The following is a 17,385-nucleotide window of genomic DNA, read 5'->3' as shown; positions in this document are numbered from 1 at the left end:
GACAGAAATAGCACTGATACAAAAAAATTGGTTACTACTCACGGAAGAAGTCTTTCTTTGACAAGTTCTTCGCACACAGCACTGCAAGAGAAGAGAAGAAACGTTAGATGAGTAAAATGATCGGTGTGGTACAATGGAAGAGCAATATTATGGAGTTCTAAATACAACGCAAAGCAGCTGTGGGTGGGAAAAACCCTATGAGCTTACATATTAAATAAAACCAAAAGCACAAGAGACAGCATGTGGGTCAAATAGGGGCACTGTTAGACCTATATGACTAGGCAAAGTCCTGTTTAGGCCTACACAAATAGCCTAAGCTACACTCCATTTCAATCCTTCACTCCAGGTATTTGGAGTCTGACAGCTATTATGAAATGAGAACCAACTTTAGCTTGAAATCTGACCCCTGCCAGTACCTTGGATTCCTGCTCTGAATCCCAGACCTCTTTTGCGATAACCTCACTTTTGGATGGTGCTCCCTCAGAATGTTCAACAGCTCAATTATTGGAGGATTTCTGGCTTGGCTCTACTTTGTCGTCTTCATGGTTGCCCTGGGTAACCGCTGTTGTACGTCAGTCTGTCCGCCCATTACGAGCTAGCAGAGAGAGCAGTTAAAGAGGCTTCCCTTGTAAAATATTGAGCAGACAAGCATTCTTTCCAATACGGAGCGAATCCCTGAGGTAAGCATCGCAGCCAAGAGCCAACACACAATGGCTTCCAGAAGAGAAGCTAAGATGCGTTTCAGCAGCACTATGCCTAGCGCTCTCGCTCACGTACACAGTTCTCTCTACCATCTCTGTAAATCTCTCTCTCCCCTGGTGTAATAGGGTCCAGGTGAGCCAAAGTGGGCCAAAGTCATGAATGTCTTCCTAGTACTGCCAAGTTCTTATTGGGAGCAATAGAAACTCCGTAGGTTTGAGCAGTATACCGTATACTGGGGTATTTGGAAAAAGCCACCGGATGTTTTTCCAATACCGTCAACAAAAGTTTTTTAATAAATTGGAATATTTGTAGCTACTTAAGTAAATACCTGCAGTCAACTTGTGCAATATGTTAAGAGAAAAAGAACATTACGTTCTTCATTTCACCCGTCACAGTATTATGAAACTTACGGTACTCCCCAATCACATGGTGTTTGTTTACAAGCACACAATGACAAGAGACCGGAGCCTTCTGTGTCACTCACTGTTCTGCAGCATGCGCCAGGTGATCTAATTACAGTATGGAATTCACAACTAAATGTTTGCCAGCTAGATATCTTATAACTATTAGGTTAACTGTGCTAAATGCTCTGCAGTTCTGCATTTGGTTTGCTAATTTAGTAGCTAGTTAGCCAAGTGGTTAACTTCTTCCAAAATCAAGCATTCACTTGCTAACAGCAGAGAATCCCCTCCTGGATCAAGAGTCTTGCTGGATAATATTTAGTTAATTATATAGTTTAGGTCAGAAACTGTACAAAATGTTCGCACTGCGCTCGTTAGCATTCTCTATGGGATTTTACATTTACTTGTTAGCTTTGCTAACCTCTGGATTAGAGAGTATCAGTGGTGTTTGAAAACAGCACCCCTTGTGTTCAGTGCCAATATTACAGAATATCCCAGTATGGCACAAGGTCGGTATGAAGGTATGACAATCTGGATACGGCCCAAGCCTAAAACTACATGACACACACACACAGGCTACACTAAGTTCTACCCCCCCATCCCCTCCCAGCAGCCAGATAGCAGGCTACTACCCAGCCAGGCCCCTACAGATTAGCCAGAGGAGTGGAAAGCCATTCCAAGGAGATGTTTCTGGACCCTGGAGGTACCCAGTTGGCCGGTCTCATCAAGACCACTGGTGCTGATTGGGGGATATTAGGGGTGGAACAGTGGAGCAATGGAGGGGGGGGGGGGAAGGGAATGTTGAGGTAAGGGTGTAGCAGCCCCAGCGTAGTCTAGGAGTCTGACCTCCATGACTTCTTAGCTCACCACAAGCCTGGAGGAGTCTGGACCAGAGTCTGACCCAGACAGATAGATAGATGACCCTGGAGAATATGAGGACACAAAATGGAGGAGGGGTGTCTGGGTCTCCTTCCATCATATCACTGCTGTGTCTCAGTGTCTAGGCTACTTTCCTATGCCCACAGGTGAAATGTAACAGTCGAGATGAGAGATAGTACTTCATTAATCCACAAGGGGAAATGATCGTCAAGGTATCCAACCTGTCTGGTATCCAACACCACAAAAAACGATTGACTCAGAAACACATGACTAGACTACACACGTACAACAATTGCCTACCTAAATTAGCGTAACTAAAACTCTCCCCATACTGACAAGAGACAGGAAAGGTATTTTCCCTTGCAGGCGCTGGGAGGACAGACTGGGGGGGGTATCCTTTACACAGGCGGTCCTGGGGAATGCACTGCTCTCAAAGCCCACCTCATTACTCAAAGCTGTGGTATGCACTCATTCTCAATGTCTGCAGTGTCTGTCACGACACACACTCATTTCAACGTCCCACAGACTCAACGGTCATTATTTATGCAGGGTGAGGAGTAGGGAGCAGGTGATGGGGCACTTTCCATTCCCATACCGCAACACACACACACACACACACACACACTAGTTCTGGATGAGGTCAGAGAGTTGGTGGTTTGTGTGATTCTGTCTGTTTAGGGAAAGAAGAAAAGTGATAGCAGGGTGGGTAGTGGAACCAGTCTCACCATGGAGTTATGTATGGAGGCTGGGGGGGAAGTGCACTAAGCACTGACAGCGTCATGATACTGCCAGGAAAAGCCAGTCTGTCACATACACTGTCACACTTACCAGTCCCCAACAGACAGACTGCTGGGCCAGACAACACACACACGTCCCGGAGACGACGTGAAAATTGATTACACTCAAGAATGTCGAGAGAGGAAAAGACAGCCACCAAAATACCACAGAAATGACACAGGGAAGCACGAAGCAAGGAAGTTACGGCTCAAATCACGCCCGTTTAATCCGGAGACCAGGACAGCGACCAAAATTACACAGCCAATCGAACAGAATCACAACATCATGACACAGACAATCACAACACAAACCAATTTACACCGCGAAGACTAACAATCAGCTCGTCAGGGGAAATTACATAGTGAGAGCCGACAGTTTGGCTGTGAGCCAAGAACACAAGACAGACTAAACTGATCCTGCAGTTTGGCTGTGAGCCAAGAACACAAGACAGACTAAACTGATCCTGCAGGGACCAAATGGACATGCTGTCAGGATGAAATGAGGAGAAAACGAGTATCATAAGAGGTCACAGTCTTGGCTAAAGCAAGTGTAGGCTTATATACTGAAAATGGATTTGTGATTTTAAACGCTAGCAACATGCTGTCAAAAGCTGATTCTAAGGAACACAAAATCCCACGAATTTCACAGTCAAATTGCTAAAAAAAAATATTAAAATAGCTTAGCCTTAGTGAATTAATCAGTCACTGTAAAGGTTAGTGACAGGCTGGATAGCCAGATCCTTAGAGTGCCCCTAACCACTGATACAGGGTAAGATATTTGTTCATTCCCGTAATGTTAAGGTTAGGATTATGACCTGGTTAAGGTTAGGATTACTCAGTGAAATCTCAGTGGGACATGTCACAGTCATAACCCATGGAGATGGAACTCGGGAGGTCGTAACCCATGGAGACCTGATCAACCCTGCGCCCTTCCATTCACCACACCGTAATAAAGTCGGTACCAGTAGATCTCCTTTTACCCTAATACTAATGGAGAAAATGGGATTACCAGCGCCCTGCTCCAATGTCTGACCATGCTAAAATAAAAGCCTCTTTTCACCGATCACCACATCATTGACTTCCCAGATGCACTGTTACCGGGCAGAATTGGCCACAAAGCTGGATGAAGGGGATGTTATGTGAGAAGTGAAAGGGAACGCCAAAATTCAAGAATTTCTCTTATGTGAGCGGCTTCTCATCAAATATGGATACCATTTAGAATTTCTAGAATTTGAAAACGGGAGACAGCAGACACGATTCTTGTCGAGAACATTAATTCAGATGAATGCTGAAGTTCTGCCTTTGAAGAGGCCTATACCTCCCCATCATCTTCCAGACGTAAACACCAAGTTTAGTTTTTGTGGAACCCTGCCGAGTAGAGCAATCATAGGGTGTCAAGGCGTGTACTTCCATGCCTCTGAAAGCAACTGTGCATGCCAAGGGGATATCTTGATTGTGTAAGTGTGTGTCCACTCCACACACACACACACACACCTCTGATAATAGTGTGAAGGCCTAGATAACATATGGCACTACGGACCACCCTCATGAGAGCCGTGCTGTGAGAGACTTCAAGCCTCTTAAACTCCATTTGACCTCTCTGGGTGAAGCTACACTCAGACAGAATACGTATCTAACATGCAAAGATGTTATGGAAGCGTCTAGATAGGAGAGGAAGTAGCACTCACACTGTCTTTAACACTAGACAGCTGTCTGTTGCTTCTCCTTCACACCAACATGCTGCATTATTAATAAACTGGTGAACTTTTCACCCCCGAAACTAAGCCATCCCCAATTCCACAGTTCAGTTGAACTTTTCAACCCGGGATGGTTTACGTTTTCTGGAAAGTAATCTCAGCGATTGACTTCATAGGCAACACTTTTTGATAATGAGTGGGGATACAGAATTAAATGGCGTGATCGGGGGTGGGAAACGTCAAGATGACAACCTGTCTGTACCGTAGCCTACAGGTCTATTGCCTAATACATTAGATATTATTTGAAGAAATTAATCAACATCTATTTCAAAATAGGCGGCGGAAGAAATGGCAGCAGTTTTACGGGCGCCCAACCAATTGTGCTATTATGTGTTTGTTTTTTTTGCAACTTATTTTTTACATAATATTTCTGCAACCGTATCTTATGGCACTAAAAGAGCTTCTGGATATCAGGACAGCGATCACTCACCTCAGATTAGATAAATATTTTTTCGTCAACAAGCAAGACGCACAGGACATTCTCCAAACACCCGACAGGGCCAACATCCCTGTTATTTGTAAGAGGAACCGACACAGGTACAGAGGACAAAGAGCCGGATACCTGGTCAGGACCCGGAAAAAGCGAGTGGGAAAGCTGCCGTTACCGTCAATACTACTCGCCAACGTGCAATTACTGGACAATAAACTAGACGAGGTATGATCACGAATATCCTAACAGGACATCAAAAACTTAATATACTATGTTTCACGGAATCGTGGCTGAATGACGACATGGATATTCAGCTAGTGGGATATACGCTGCATCAGCAAGATAGAACAGCACACTCCGGTAAGACGAGGGGGCGGCGGTCTGTGCATATTTGTAAACAGTTGGTGCACGAAATCTAAGGACGTCTCTAGATTTTGCTCGCCTGAAGTAGAGTATATTGTGATAAATTGCAGGCCACACTACCTGCCTAGAGAGTTTTCAGCTATACTTTTCGTGGCTGTTTATTTACCACCACAGACAGATGCTGGCACTAAGACCACACTCAGTCAGCTGTATAAGGAAATAAGCAAACAGGAAACCACTCACCCGGCACAGCTAGTGGCCGGACAATTTAATGCAGGGAAACTTAAATCAGTTCTACCAAATTTCTATCAACATGTTAAATGTGTAACCAGAGGGGGAAAAAAATTCTAGATCACCAGTACTCCACACACAGAGACGCATACAAAGCTCTCCCTCGCCCTCCATTTGGTAAATCCGACCACAACTCTATCCTTCTGATTCCTGCTTACAAGCTAAAATTAAAGCAGGAAGCACCAGTGACTCGGTCTATAAAAAAGTGGTCAGATGAAGCAGGACTGTTTTGCTATCACAGACTGGAACATGTTCCGGGATTCTTCCGATGGCATTGAGGAGTACACCACATCAGTCACTGGCTTTATCAATAAGTACATCGAGGACGTCGTCCCCACAGTGACTGTACGTACATACTCCAACCAGAAGCCATGGATTACAGGCAACATTCGCACGGAACTAAAGGGTAGAGCTGCCGCTTTCAAGGTGCGGGACTCTAACCCGGAAGCTTACAAGAAATCCTGCTATGCCCTGCGACAAACCATCAAACAGGCAAAGCGTCAATACAGGGCTAAGATTGAATCATACTACACAGGCTCCGACGCTCATCTTATGTGACAGGGCTTGCAAACTATTACAGACTACAAAGGGAAGCACAGCCGCGAGCTGCCCAGTGACACGAGCCTACCAGACGAGCTTAATGACTTCTATGCTCGCTTCGAGGCAAGCAACACTGAGGCATGCATGAGAGCATCAGCTGTTCCGGACGACTGTGTAATCACACTCTCCGTAGCCGACGTGTGTAAGACCTTTAAACAGATCAACATACACAAGGCTGCGGGACCAGACGGATTACCAGGACGTGTGCTCCGGGCATGTGCTGACCAACTGGCAGGTGCCTTCACTGACATTTTCAACATGTCCCTGATTGAGTCTGTAATACCAACATGTTTCAAGCAGGCCACCATAGTCCCTGTGCCCAAGAACACAAAGGCAACCTGCCTAAATGACTACAGACCCGTAGCACTCACGTCCGTAGCCATGAAGTGCTTTGAAAGGTTGGTAATGGCATACATCAACAACCCCTCTTTTTACCCTAATACTCTGTTTATCATATATGCATAGTCACTTTAACCATATCTACATGTACATGCTACTCAATCAGCCTGACTAGCCGGTGTCTGTACGTAGCCTTGCTACTTTTATAGCCTCGCTACTGTATATAGCATGTCTTTTTACTGTTGTTTTATTTCTTTACATACCTATTGTTCACCTAATACCTTTTTTTGCACTATTGGTTAGAGCCGGTAAGTAAGCATTTCACTGTAAGGTCTACACCTGTTGCATTCGGCGCACGTGACAAATAAACGTTGATCTGATTTGAGCATTAGGTAGACAGCTATGTATTTTACAAAACAGAATAGGCTGCAGCTTCCATGGGTTAAAGCAGCGTTTCCCAAACTCAGTTCTCGTTTTGGGTTTTGCCCTAGCACTACACAGCTGACTCAAATCAAAGCTTGATGATTAGTTTATTATTTGAATCAGATGTGTAATGCTATGACAAAAAAATAAAACATGCAACCCTTGGGGTCCCAAGGACCAAGTTTGGGAAACTGAGGTGACCACTTCTCAGCCCAGCCTGAGGACCAAGCGTTCTCAGATGTTGACCTGGGAAACAGGGGTCAGTGGAGCCTCTTGTAAACACAGAACCTGCTGACAGCCCATGTCAAACTAGCAGGAATCCTCTTTATAAGCCTTTTCTGAAGGGGATACCCTGAAGATCACGATTCCCCAACCCTCTCCTTCACATTTTTTGTTTTTAACCTAAACTGGCACATCCGATTCAATTAGTCAACTAATCATCAAGCCTTTGACTAATTGAAACAGGTGTGCCAGTTTAGGGTTAAAACAAACATTTGAAACATCTGGGGGGCCCAAGGAGAGGGTTTGGAAACCCTGCTGTAGATGGTCACTCTTAAAAACGTGATTTATGCTTGATCCGGAAATGCAGTGCGGAGGCTCCGTACGGAGGGTTTGACGCAACCACCATAATGTTTGCACATGTTTGACTAGGCCTACCTCCTGGCCAAACCAGTAAAGAGAGGGTTAACAACGTTATCTCCAACTGAGGGTGAGGAGGCAAGAGACAGTGGCCACAATGCACTGTCCACACACTGAGACATCACCATCCATCACAGAGGTCAACCCAGAGCTCCTCTCCCCTCCATTATGAGTTATACCTGAGGGCCACGTCACTGCAGGCAGACCGTCATCCGACTACTTACTCAGAGTATTGAAGTAGCCAAGGTCATTGATCTCACCGTCTGAAACAATAGCCATTGTGGATGGTGGATGTGGACCTTAGCTCTGGATGAGGGCTAAAGGGTCATTATAGGGCCAGGAGTGTTTCCTGAACAGCCTGACCACGAAAAGCTCTGTCCCTCTGGCAGACACAGGTCAGAAATTCTCCCTCTGTCTCTTTGCTGACAGTGTACCTCACTATAAGCTTTTTGAAGTCGAGTGGGGACCATATGTTGCAATAAGCCGATTCAAAAAAAAGGGACACATCCACATTGCACAGTGGAATAATGTTCAAACAGCCTTGTAGGACATCTGTGTTGTCCAACATGATGAAATGTGGATAAGTGAGTTCAATGAGGGAACTAACTACAATCACCCCAGGCCTCTTAAATTCTGATTATGGTATGATGAAACCATACCGGGCTAAACCACCATGAGCCAAAGGTTTGTGGCTGCCTGGTAGCTGGGGGAGATTGCGTGACTGGACAAGTCTCCCACAGTCAACTAGGCCATTTCTGGTCCATTTGTTCACATTAGAATACAATTGCTGGCGGGCTGAGAAGGGATTGCAGTGAAGCGATTGTAGCCGAAGGGGCCTATCAGCCTCCAAAGAGGCCTTATTGTTGGTAGAGCAATGCCTAGATAGTAGAGCCTCAAACCATGAGAGGACTGCTTATAGTATTGAAGTGACTTCATCCCTGCAGTCAGCATTCTAAAAATCCCATCATCCAGTTGAGGAGCAACAACATACAAGTTATTTTTATGCCTAATGCATGCTTTCTAAATGATTTATGCTAACAAAACTCTGCTTGTAGGCTATTTCAATTTCAGTCCAGTTCAAGTAGGCCTATTGGCTGTGCCATTTTACATCCTCTAGCTCTTGGTGTGACTAGACACTGTCAAACGTAATCCCATACAGTGTGTCCATAGAGGGCTGACATTGAGAAAATTGCACCATATTGACAGTCTGCATCTGGATGGACAAGTAAAATGTGCTCTAGGGAAGCTTTTAGAGTATTGTCTTTTCAAACTATCAAAGAAAAATATTGTGTAAGAAAGACTGTCAACAATTTTAAACATTTCAATTACACAAAATTCTTGCAACCAATAGAATGTCATATACAGTTGAAGTCGGAAGTTTACATACACTTAGGTTGGAGTCATTAAAACTCGTTTTTCAACCACTCCACAAATTTCTTGTTAACAAACTATAGTTTTGGCAAGTCGGTTAAGACATCTACTTTGTGCATGACACAAGTCATTTTTCCAACAATTGTTTACAGACAGATTATTTCACTGTATCACAATTCTAGTGGGTCAGAAGTTTGCATACACTAAGTTGACTGTGCCTTTAATCAGCTTGGAAAATTCCAGAAAATGATGTCATGGCTTTAGAAGCTTCTGATAGGCTAATTGACATCATTTGAGTCAATTGGAGGTGTACCTGTGGATGTATTTCAAGGCCTGCCTTCAAACTCAGTGCCTCTTTGCTTGACATCATGGGAAAATCAAAAGTAATCAGCCAAGACCTCAGGAAGAAAAAAAATGGTAGACCTCCACAAGTCTGATTCATCCTTGGGAGCAACTTCCAAACACCTGAAGGTACCACGTTCATCTGTACTAACAGTAGTACGCAAGTATAAACACCATGGGACCACGCAGCCGTCATACCGCTCAGGAAGGAGACGCGTTCTTTCTCCTAGAGATGAACGTACTTTGGTGCGAAAAGTGCAAACCAATCCCAGAACAGCAAAGGACCTTGTGAAGATCCTTAATTAAGGAAACAGGTACAAAAGTATGTATATCCACAGTAAAACGAGTCCTATATGGACATAACCTGAAAGGCCGCTCCGCAAGGAAGAAGCAACTGCTCTAAAACTGCCATAAAATAGCCAGACTACAGTTTGCAACTGCACATAGGGACAAGATCGTACTTTTTGGATTAATGTCCTCTGGTCTAATGAAACAAAAATAGAACTGTTTGGCCATAATGACCATCGTTATGTTTGGAGGAAAAAGGGGGAGGCTTGCAAGCCGAAGAACACCATCCCAGCCGTGAAGCACGGGGGTGGCAGCATCATGTTGTCGGGGTGCTTTGCTGCAGGAGGGACTGGTGCACTTCACAAAATAGATGGCATCATGAGGTAGTAAAATTATGTGGATATATTGAAGCAACATCTCAAGACATCAGTCAGGAAGTTAAAGCTTGGTCGCAAATGGGTTTTCCAAATGGACAATGACCCCAAGCATACTTCCAAAGTTGTGGCAAATTGGCTTAAGGACAACAAAGTCAAGGTATTGGAGTGGCCATCACAAAGCCCTGACCTCAATCCCATAGAAAATGTGTGGGCAGATAAAGCATGTGTGAGCAAGGAGGCCTACAAACCTGACTCAGTTACACCAGCTCTGTCAGGAGGAATGGGCCAAAATTCCCCCAACTTATTGTGGGAAGCTTGCGGAAGGCTACCCAAAACATTTGACCCAAGTTAAACAATTTAAAGGCAATGCTACCAAATACTAATTGAATGTATGTAAACTTCTGACCCACTGGGAATGTGATGAAAAAATACAAGCTGAAATAAATAACTCTACTATTATTCTGACATTTCACATTCTTAAAATAAAGTGGTGATCCTAACTGACCTAAGACAGGGAATTTTTACTAGGATTAAATGTCAGGAATTGTGAAAAACTGAGTTTACATGTATTTGGCTAAGGTGTATAAACTTCTGACTTCACATGTATATGGGGGATACAAACATCCCAGCTCTACAGATTTTGCTGCGAAGAGATCATTTGTTTTGGAAAATTAGATCATTTGTTTTGGTACTGTTCATATGTAGCTTGTTTTTGGTCGCAGGTTCAGGAATGGCTGAAAAATGTTAACATTTACCTGGAGCTAACTCTGCAAATAGCACTGCTGGGTGATTAGAAAAGTCATACCGTCAACCGATCAATAATACTCTTAGCAAAACAATGTATCTTTAATTTACAATCTGTAGAAACTATCAGAATAGAAAGGTTCAGAACTTTTGTGAAACATAACAGCACAGTTGAAAAATATATGGCAAATATAAATCAAAACTGGATGGTGTTCAGAGATAGATTGGAGGGGTTAAGTGGTGCTGAAGGGTGGGTCTAAAAATAAGAAAACTAAATGTAAAATATACTGTGAACGTAAAATGTATATAGGTATAGAACTTTTGTGAAACAACACAGTTGGAAAATATACAGTAAATTTGGACACACTTACTCATTCGAGGGTTTTTCTTAAGTTTTTGCTATTTCTACATTGTAGAATAATAGTGAAGACATCAACATTATGTAATAACACATATGGAATCATGTAGTAACCCAAAAAAAAGTGTTATATCAAAATATATTTTATACTTTAGATTCTTCAAAGTAGCCACCTTTTGCCTTGATTACAGCTTTGCACACTCTTGGCATTCTCTCAACCAGCTTCATGAGGTAGTCACCTGGAATGCATTTCAGTTAACAGGTGTGCCTTGTTAAGTTAATTAGTGGAATATCTTTCCTTTAATATAGACTTGGTATTTTACCAAATAGGGCTTTCTTCTGTATACCACAACTACCTTGTCACAACACAACTGATTGGCTCAAATGCATTAAAGAAGTTAAGAAATTCACACAAAAAAATATATATAGTGGATTGCATTGATGAAGGCACAATCTGCAGTATTAAAGCTGATCTACCCACAAAAAAAGGGGGAAAAAGAAATTAAAAAAGGACAGTGAACACAACATTGTTTCCCACGTGAATCGCAAACTTGCGTTTCCATCCCTCAGCTCTCTACTGCCATGCTAAATTACATAAATTCGCACATTAGCTTCTATAAATGTTGTGGCGGTACTAAATATTAGCACGGTCAATACACTGCGGCTAAGAAGCTGTTTAGAAGGAAGTTTTCTACTTTGGGGCACGGAAGCATGAAACATTGCAGGAATTGCCAGCAACATGAATAGCCTATAAGCTAGGCTAAGTGCAGTAAAATGTAGCCTAGCCTAACTTAATGAAAGGCAAAGTAACAATTCAAATTACATTAGAATGTTATTTTATTCCTATATGGAATGATGTTAATGAAAAATGAAAAGCTGAAATGTCTTGAATCAACCCCTTTGTTATGGCAAGCCTAAATACGTTAAGGTGTAAAAATGTGCTTAACAAGTCTAATAATAAATTGCATGGACTCACTCTGTGTGCAATAATAGTGTTTGACATGATTTTTGAATGACTACCTTATCTCTGTACCCCACACATATAATTATCTGTAAAGTCGCTCAGTCAACCAAAGACCAAGGAGGTTTTCCAATGCCTCGCAAAGAAGGGCACCTACTGGTAGACGGGTAAAAATGTCAAAAGCAGACACTGAATATCCCTTTGAGCATGGTGAAGTTATTAATTAGACTTTGGATGGTGTATTAATACACCAAGTCACTACAAAGATATAGGTGTCCTTCCTAACTCATTTGCCGGAGAGGACGGAGAAATCTCAGGGATTTCCCCATGAGGCCAATGGTGACTTTAAAACAGGTGCAGAGTTTAATGGCTGTGCTATGAGAAAACTGAGGATGGATCAACAACATTGTAGTTACTCCACAATACTAACCTAATTGACAGAGTGAAAGGGAGCCTGTACAGAATACAAATATTTCAAAACATGCATCCTGTTTGCAACAAGGCACTAAAGTAATACTGCAAAAAATGTGGCAAGACAATTCACTTTTTGTCCTGAATACAAAGTGTTATTGTATTTGCCCCAAACTCCATATTTTCAAACATAGTGGTGGCTGCATCATGTTAAGGGCATGCTTGTAATCGTTAAGGACTGGGGAGTTTTTCAGGATAAAAAGAAACATAATGGAGCTAAGCACCGGTAGAATCCTAGAGGAAAACCTGGTTCAGTCTGCTTTCCACCAGACACTGGGAGTTGAACTCACCTTTCAGCAGGACAATAACAAGGCCAAATCTACACAAGGCCAAATCTACACTGGAATGGCTTACCAAGAGGACAGTGAATGTTCCCGAGTGGCCAAGTTAGTTTTGACTTAAATCTACTTGAAAATCTATGGCACTAGCAATGATGAAAACTATGACAGAGGTTGAAGAATTTAGATTTTTTTTTGTTGAAAATGTTGCACAATCCAGGTGTGGAAAGCTCTTAGACTTACCCAGAAATACTCACAGCTGTAATCGATGACAAAGGTGCTTCGGCAAAGTATTGAATCAGGGGTGTGAATACTTATGTTAATTAGATATTTCTGAATTTCTTTTCAATCATTTGCACACATTTCTAAAAACATTTTCATTTTGTCATTATGGGGTATTGTGTGTAGATAGGCGAGAGACAATTATTTCATCCATTTTTAATTCAGGCTGTAACATAATGTGGAATAAGTCAAGGCGTATGAATACTTTCTGAAGGCACTGTATGTGGAATCTTTACAGCCATCTATACAGTCAGACATTACCCTGTCAACTCAACTGTATATTAGCATAATGAGACAGAACACTGACCCAACGTTAGTTCAGCTATTGACCCCCCTTGGATTGGGATAAGCTGAATGTTCTAGACTTATAGTCTGAAGAGCTTTGGCGACACTGACCACAGTGTGAAAAGACTATGACAACGTGGGCTGGGATGGAAAACTACTGAGAAGGGGGAAGGACAGGCTGCTTGAGGAAGCAGGGGGGGGTGAAAACCAGGGAGAAAAGAGTCAACGGATGGATTCCCAGCTAGTTTAGGTCATAAGTCAAAATGAGTGCGTGTATGCAGTTGCCAAGAGACAGACACACCTCACCCACCTCCCTGCAATGGGCTCTGTATTATGACCCAGGCCATGCTTTGCTGTCGAACAAGACTCTCCCCTAACACACCACCCACGTTGCAAACCTCATTACCGACAGACAGGGCCTGTAGACGCCCATCAGTCACCTCTGTCCTGTTTGGACTCCTGTTTCAGCCCCACACTGTCTCATTCACAGCATTGTGCCAGTACAAACAAAAGGCTTCCCCTTCACCACGGCTCCCTCCCTGGCCTGTCTGCTTTCAGTGGAGAAACGTATGGCATGTATGTATGGAGTTTAGGGTAGTAAACTGACCAAGCCGCTAGAACAATCCGGGACGTCTACACACAAACTGATGCGGAGGACATCAAACAAGAGTTCTTATCTACAGCACACTTCCTTTGGCCAGCCATTACTCCCTCCATCCCTCTGCCTCCCAGCTCTGCGAATGCTCAGGATGCCAATTATGTCATCCATTAAATAGCCCCTCCTCAGCCATGGCTCCCTGCTCCAGTTGACACTCCCCTCATCAGCGCCCAGACGCTAACCTGAAATCTGGAGAGGAACGCAGAGCAGCGCTGCCACTCACAACAAGCTGGCATGCTGCCTGACAAACGGGAGAACGGAGGGAGGGAGGGTTTGTTTATTGGGAGAGTAGAGGAGAGAGGGAGGGAGCGAGCAAGAGGGAGCTAGGCTAGTGTAAATACAGAGTATTACAGAATACGCTCAGTAGCAGAAGTATGCTAGCTGAGGTAAAATAATAGATACTAAATTAGAGCTCCATCATTTGTACTTTCCAAATGAATGTTTCATGGTGCGCCTGATGAATAATATGGTCTAGCCTAACTAGAAATGTATCAATCACGTGCCAACAAGAGCGCGTTGTGGTTGTCTAAAAATGAAGAGGATATGACGCTCTTTGGAATGCTGCTCTACCTGTGACCAATGACAAAGTCATTTCCTGCGGGGCCTCTCCGGTTGAGGCTCTGCCTGGCTGAAGCTACGGGAGGGAGAGCCTCACAGATACACGACTCAGGGTTCGACCAACCCTGCTATTCTTCCTTGACCTGGAACTGTGTCAGAAAGAGAGTGGACAGGAAGAGAGTGGATGTGTGCGCGTGTCGGCGTCTGTCCTACTGTGCACGTTTGCAGTCTGTAAGAACACCATACGTGTTGTACGTGCAGACACCGTAGTTCTCCCTGCACGCATCCACTTGACTTCCCATTTTTCCCATGATATCAACATAACCCCTAAAGCAGGAGCGGCTGGGGAGGAAAGGAGGGAGGTTCGGGAATAGCGCCGGTCGCATCACGTCGGCTTATATACATTTCATCTCGTTTGGGCCTTTCCAAACCAAACAGTCTGACTTTTCATCAATCCCCAGGCGTGCACACACACAGACCCATACACACCCACACACACAGGCCCATACACACCCGCACACACAGCAGCCCATACACACCCGCACACACAGTGGCCCATACAGAGACGATGAATCATTTCCCATCTGGCGCTGCGGATCTGCCCAAGGAACGGCGGAAGAGGAAGAAAGAAGAGGAGGAGAAGAGGAGGACCTCGCCCTGGGAAATGGATGCGCCAGTATTTCAATTCAAAACCCCTATGACAGGGATGAGCCACTTTGGGGTTGGAGGAAGACCGCTGAAGCGGAAGCTCCGTTAAGGGGACTTAGTGTGTTAATAAATGCACTTCGTGAAAATGTGGCCGGGGAGGAATCTGTGGACACATACTGTATCAACTAAGCCTATATAGTAGATTGAGCTGAGATGAGGGGTATGGGTGAGCCATGAGAGTGCGAGACGAGAGTTAGTTTACATGGCTTCCGGGCGATTTTAGGGACACATATCAAGTCTCTCTAGAATGGAGGAGGGGGAGCCGTGAGAGTGCTAGATGAGAGACAACTTTCGCCTGAGAGGAAGAAGTGCACTGGCAGTAACATCACATCTAGCTCATCATTCACGCTAATGATAACGTGTGTGGGTTATGGGCCGCATGGATGGATGTTCTGGCAGACTGGCACACAACGGCGGGGAACAGATTCTCGCCACCAGCTCACATGATGTATACCTCCCCCCCCTTGACAATATGGCAGTGGAACTGGTGGGAGGGTGTTACAGCACTTTGTGCTTCTATTACGGATGAGCCCACTCTCGTCTGACATCCGTCATCATCATCAACGTTAAGATGGGTGGAAAAACAGAGAGAAAGAGAGAGCGAACGAGACAGAGCGTGAGCGACGGAGAGCTTGCGAGCCATCACACACACACACACAGAGAGAGCGCGCGAGAGAGCCACGCAGAGCGCGCGCAGAGAGAGCCACGCAGAGCGCGCGCGCAGAGAGAGCCACGCGCAGAGAGAGCCACGCAGAGCGCGCGCAGAGAGAGCCACGCAGAGCGCGCGCAGAGAGAGCCACGTGCAGAGAGAGCCACGCAGAGCGCGCGCAGAGAGAGCGCGCGCGCAGAGAGAGCGCGCGCGCAGAGAGAGCGAGCGCGCGCGCGCAGAGAGAGCGAGCGCGCGCGCGCAGAGAGAGCGAGCGCGCGCGCAGAGCGAGCGAGCGAGCGCGCGCAGAGAGAGAGAGCGAGAGAGCGCAGAGAGAGCGAGCGAGCGCGCGCAGAGAGAGAGAGCGCGCGCGCAGAGAGAGAGCGCAGAGAGAGCGAGCGAGCGCGCGCAGAGAGAGCCACGCAGAGAGAGCCACGCAGAGAGAGCCACGCAGAGAGAGCCACGCAGAGAGAGCCACGCAGAGAGAGCCACGCAGAGAGAGCCACGCAGAGAGAGCCACGCAGAGAGCGCGAGAGAGAGCCACGCAGAGAGCGCGAGAGAGAGCCACGCAGAGAGCGCGAGAGAGAGCCACGCAGAGAGCGCGAGAGAGAGCCACGCAGAGAGCGCGAGAGAGAGCCACGCAGAGAGCGCGAGAGAGAGCCACGCAGAGAGCGCGAGAGAGAGCCACGCAGAGAGCGCGAGAGAGAGCCACGCAGAGAGCGCGAGAGAGAGCCACGCAGAGAGCGCGAGAGAGAGCCACGCAGAGAGCGCGAGAGAGAGCCACGCAGAGAGCGCGAGAGAGAGCCACGCAGAGAGCGCGAGAGAGAGCCACGCAGAGAGCGCGAGAGAGCCACGCAGAGAGCGCGAGAGAGCCACACAGTGAGCGCGAGAGAGCCACACAGTGAGCGCGAGAGAGCCACACAGAGAGCGCGAGAGAAAAGGAAAGAGAAAGACAGCACAGCCTGTCATGTTCTCTAGCCGTCTGTGTACTTCCCCTAGAGAGAGAGAGAGAGAAAGGTTACTCAGGCTGCAGTTCCTGAGTCTCTGTTGTACACTGGTGTGGTGGTAAGCATTTCACGGTAAGGTCTACACCTGTTTGATTTAGTGAACAGTAAAGACCGACCGCCAAACAAAAACATTGAGTGTGCGACAGCCTCACCTTCACCACTTCCTCAGGGGTTTAGAGACACACCCACTTCCTCAGGGGTTTAGAGACACACCCCTCCCCCTCGCCTCCCCAGAGTCAGGCCTGTCTGCTACATCCAACAACCTGACCATAGAATGACTGGGAAAGTCAATTGACGGAGGACAGCCAATGCACTCTCTCTAGTCTTTAGTCGACAAAGGCTCTACAGATCCTCAAAAACCCCTCTGTGCTTGATTACCCAAATGGCTAGTCAGTTAAGTTGAGTGACATTTGAAGCTGAACTGAAGCAAAACTGTTCCAACACCTTCATG

General features: G+C 45.5%; 1 protein-coding gene across 4 annotated transcripts in view; it reads right to left on the bottom strand.

Moving 5' to 3' along the window:
- LOC120065829 (E3 ubiquitin-protein ligase SMURF2-like) overlaps nucleotides 1–17,385 on the bottom strand; it is a 66,790-nt gene that overhangs the window by 37,163 nt on the left and 12,242 nt on the right. For all 4 annotated transcript variants that reach the window (XM_039016880.1, XM_039016887.1, XM_039016893.1 and 1 more), the window contains exon 2: nucleotides 43–81. In XM_039016880.1, coding sequence (XP_038872808.1) covers nucleotides 43–81 — 39 coding nt within the window. The remainder of the gene's footprint in view (nucleotides 1–42; nucleotides 82–17,385) is intronic.

The sequence above is a fragment of the Salvelinus namaycush genome, chromosome 2 (assembly GCF_016432855.1).
Source record: "Salvelinus namaycush isolate Seneca chromosome 2, SaNama_1.0, whole genome shotgun sequence".
Lineage (NCBI taxonomy): Eukaryota > Metazoa > Chordata > Actinopteri > Salmoniformes > Salmonidae > Salvelinus > Salvelinus namaycush.
Note: the sequence above shows the minus strand (reverse complement) of the source record. Positions and strands in the feature narration are given on the sequence as shown.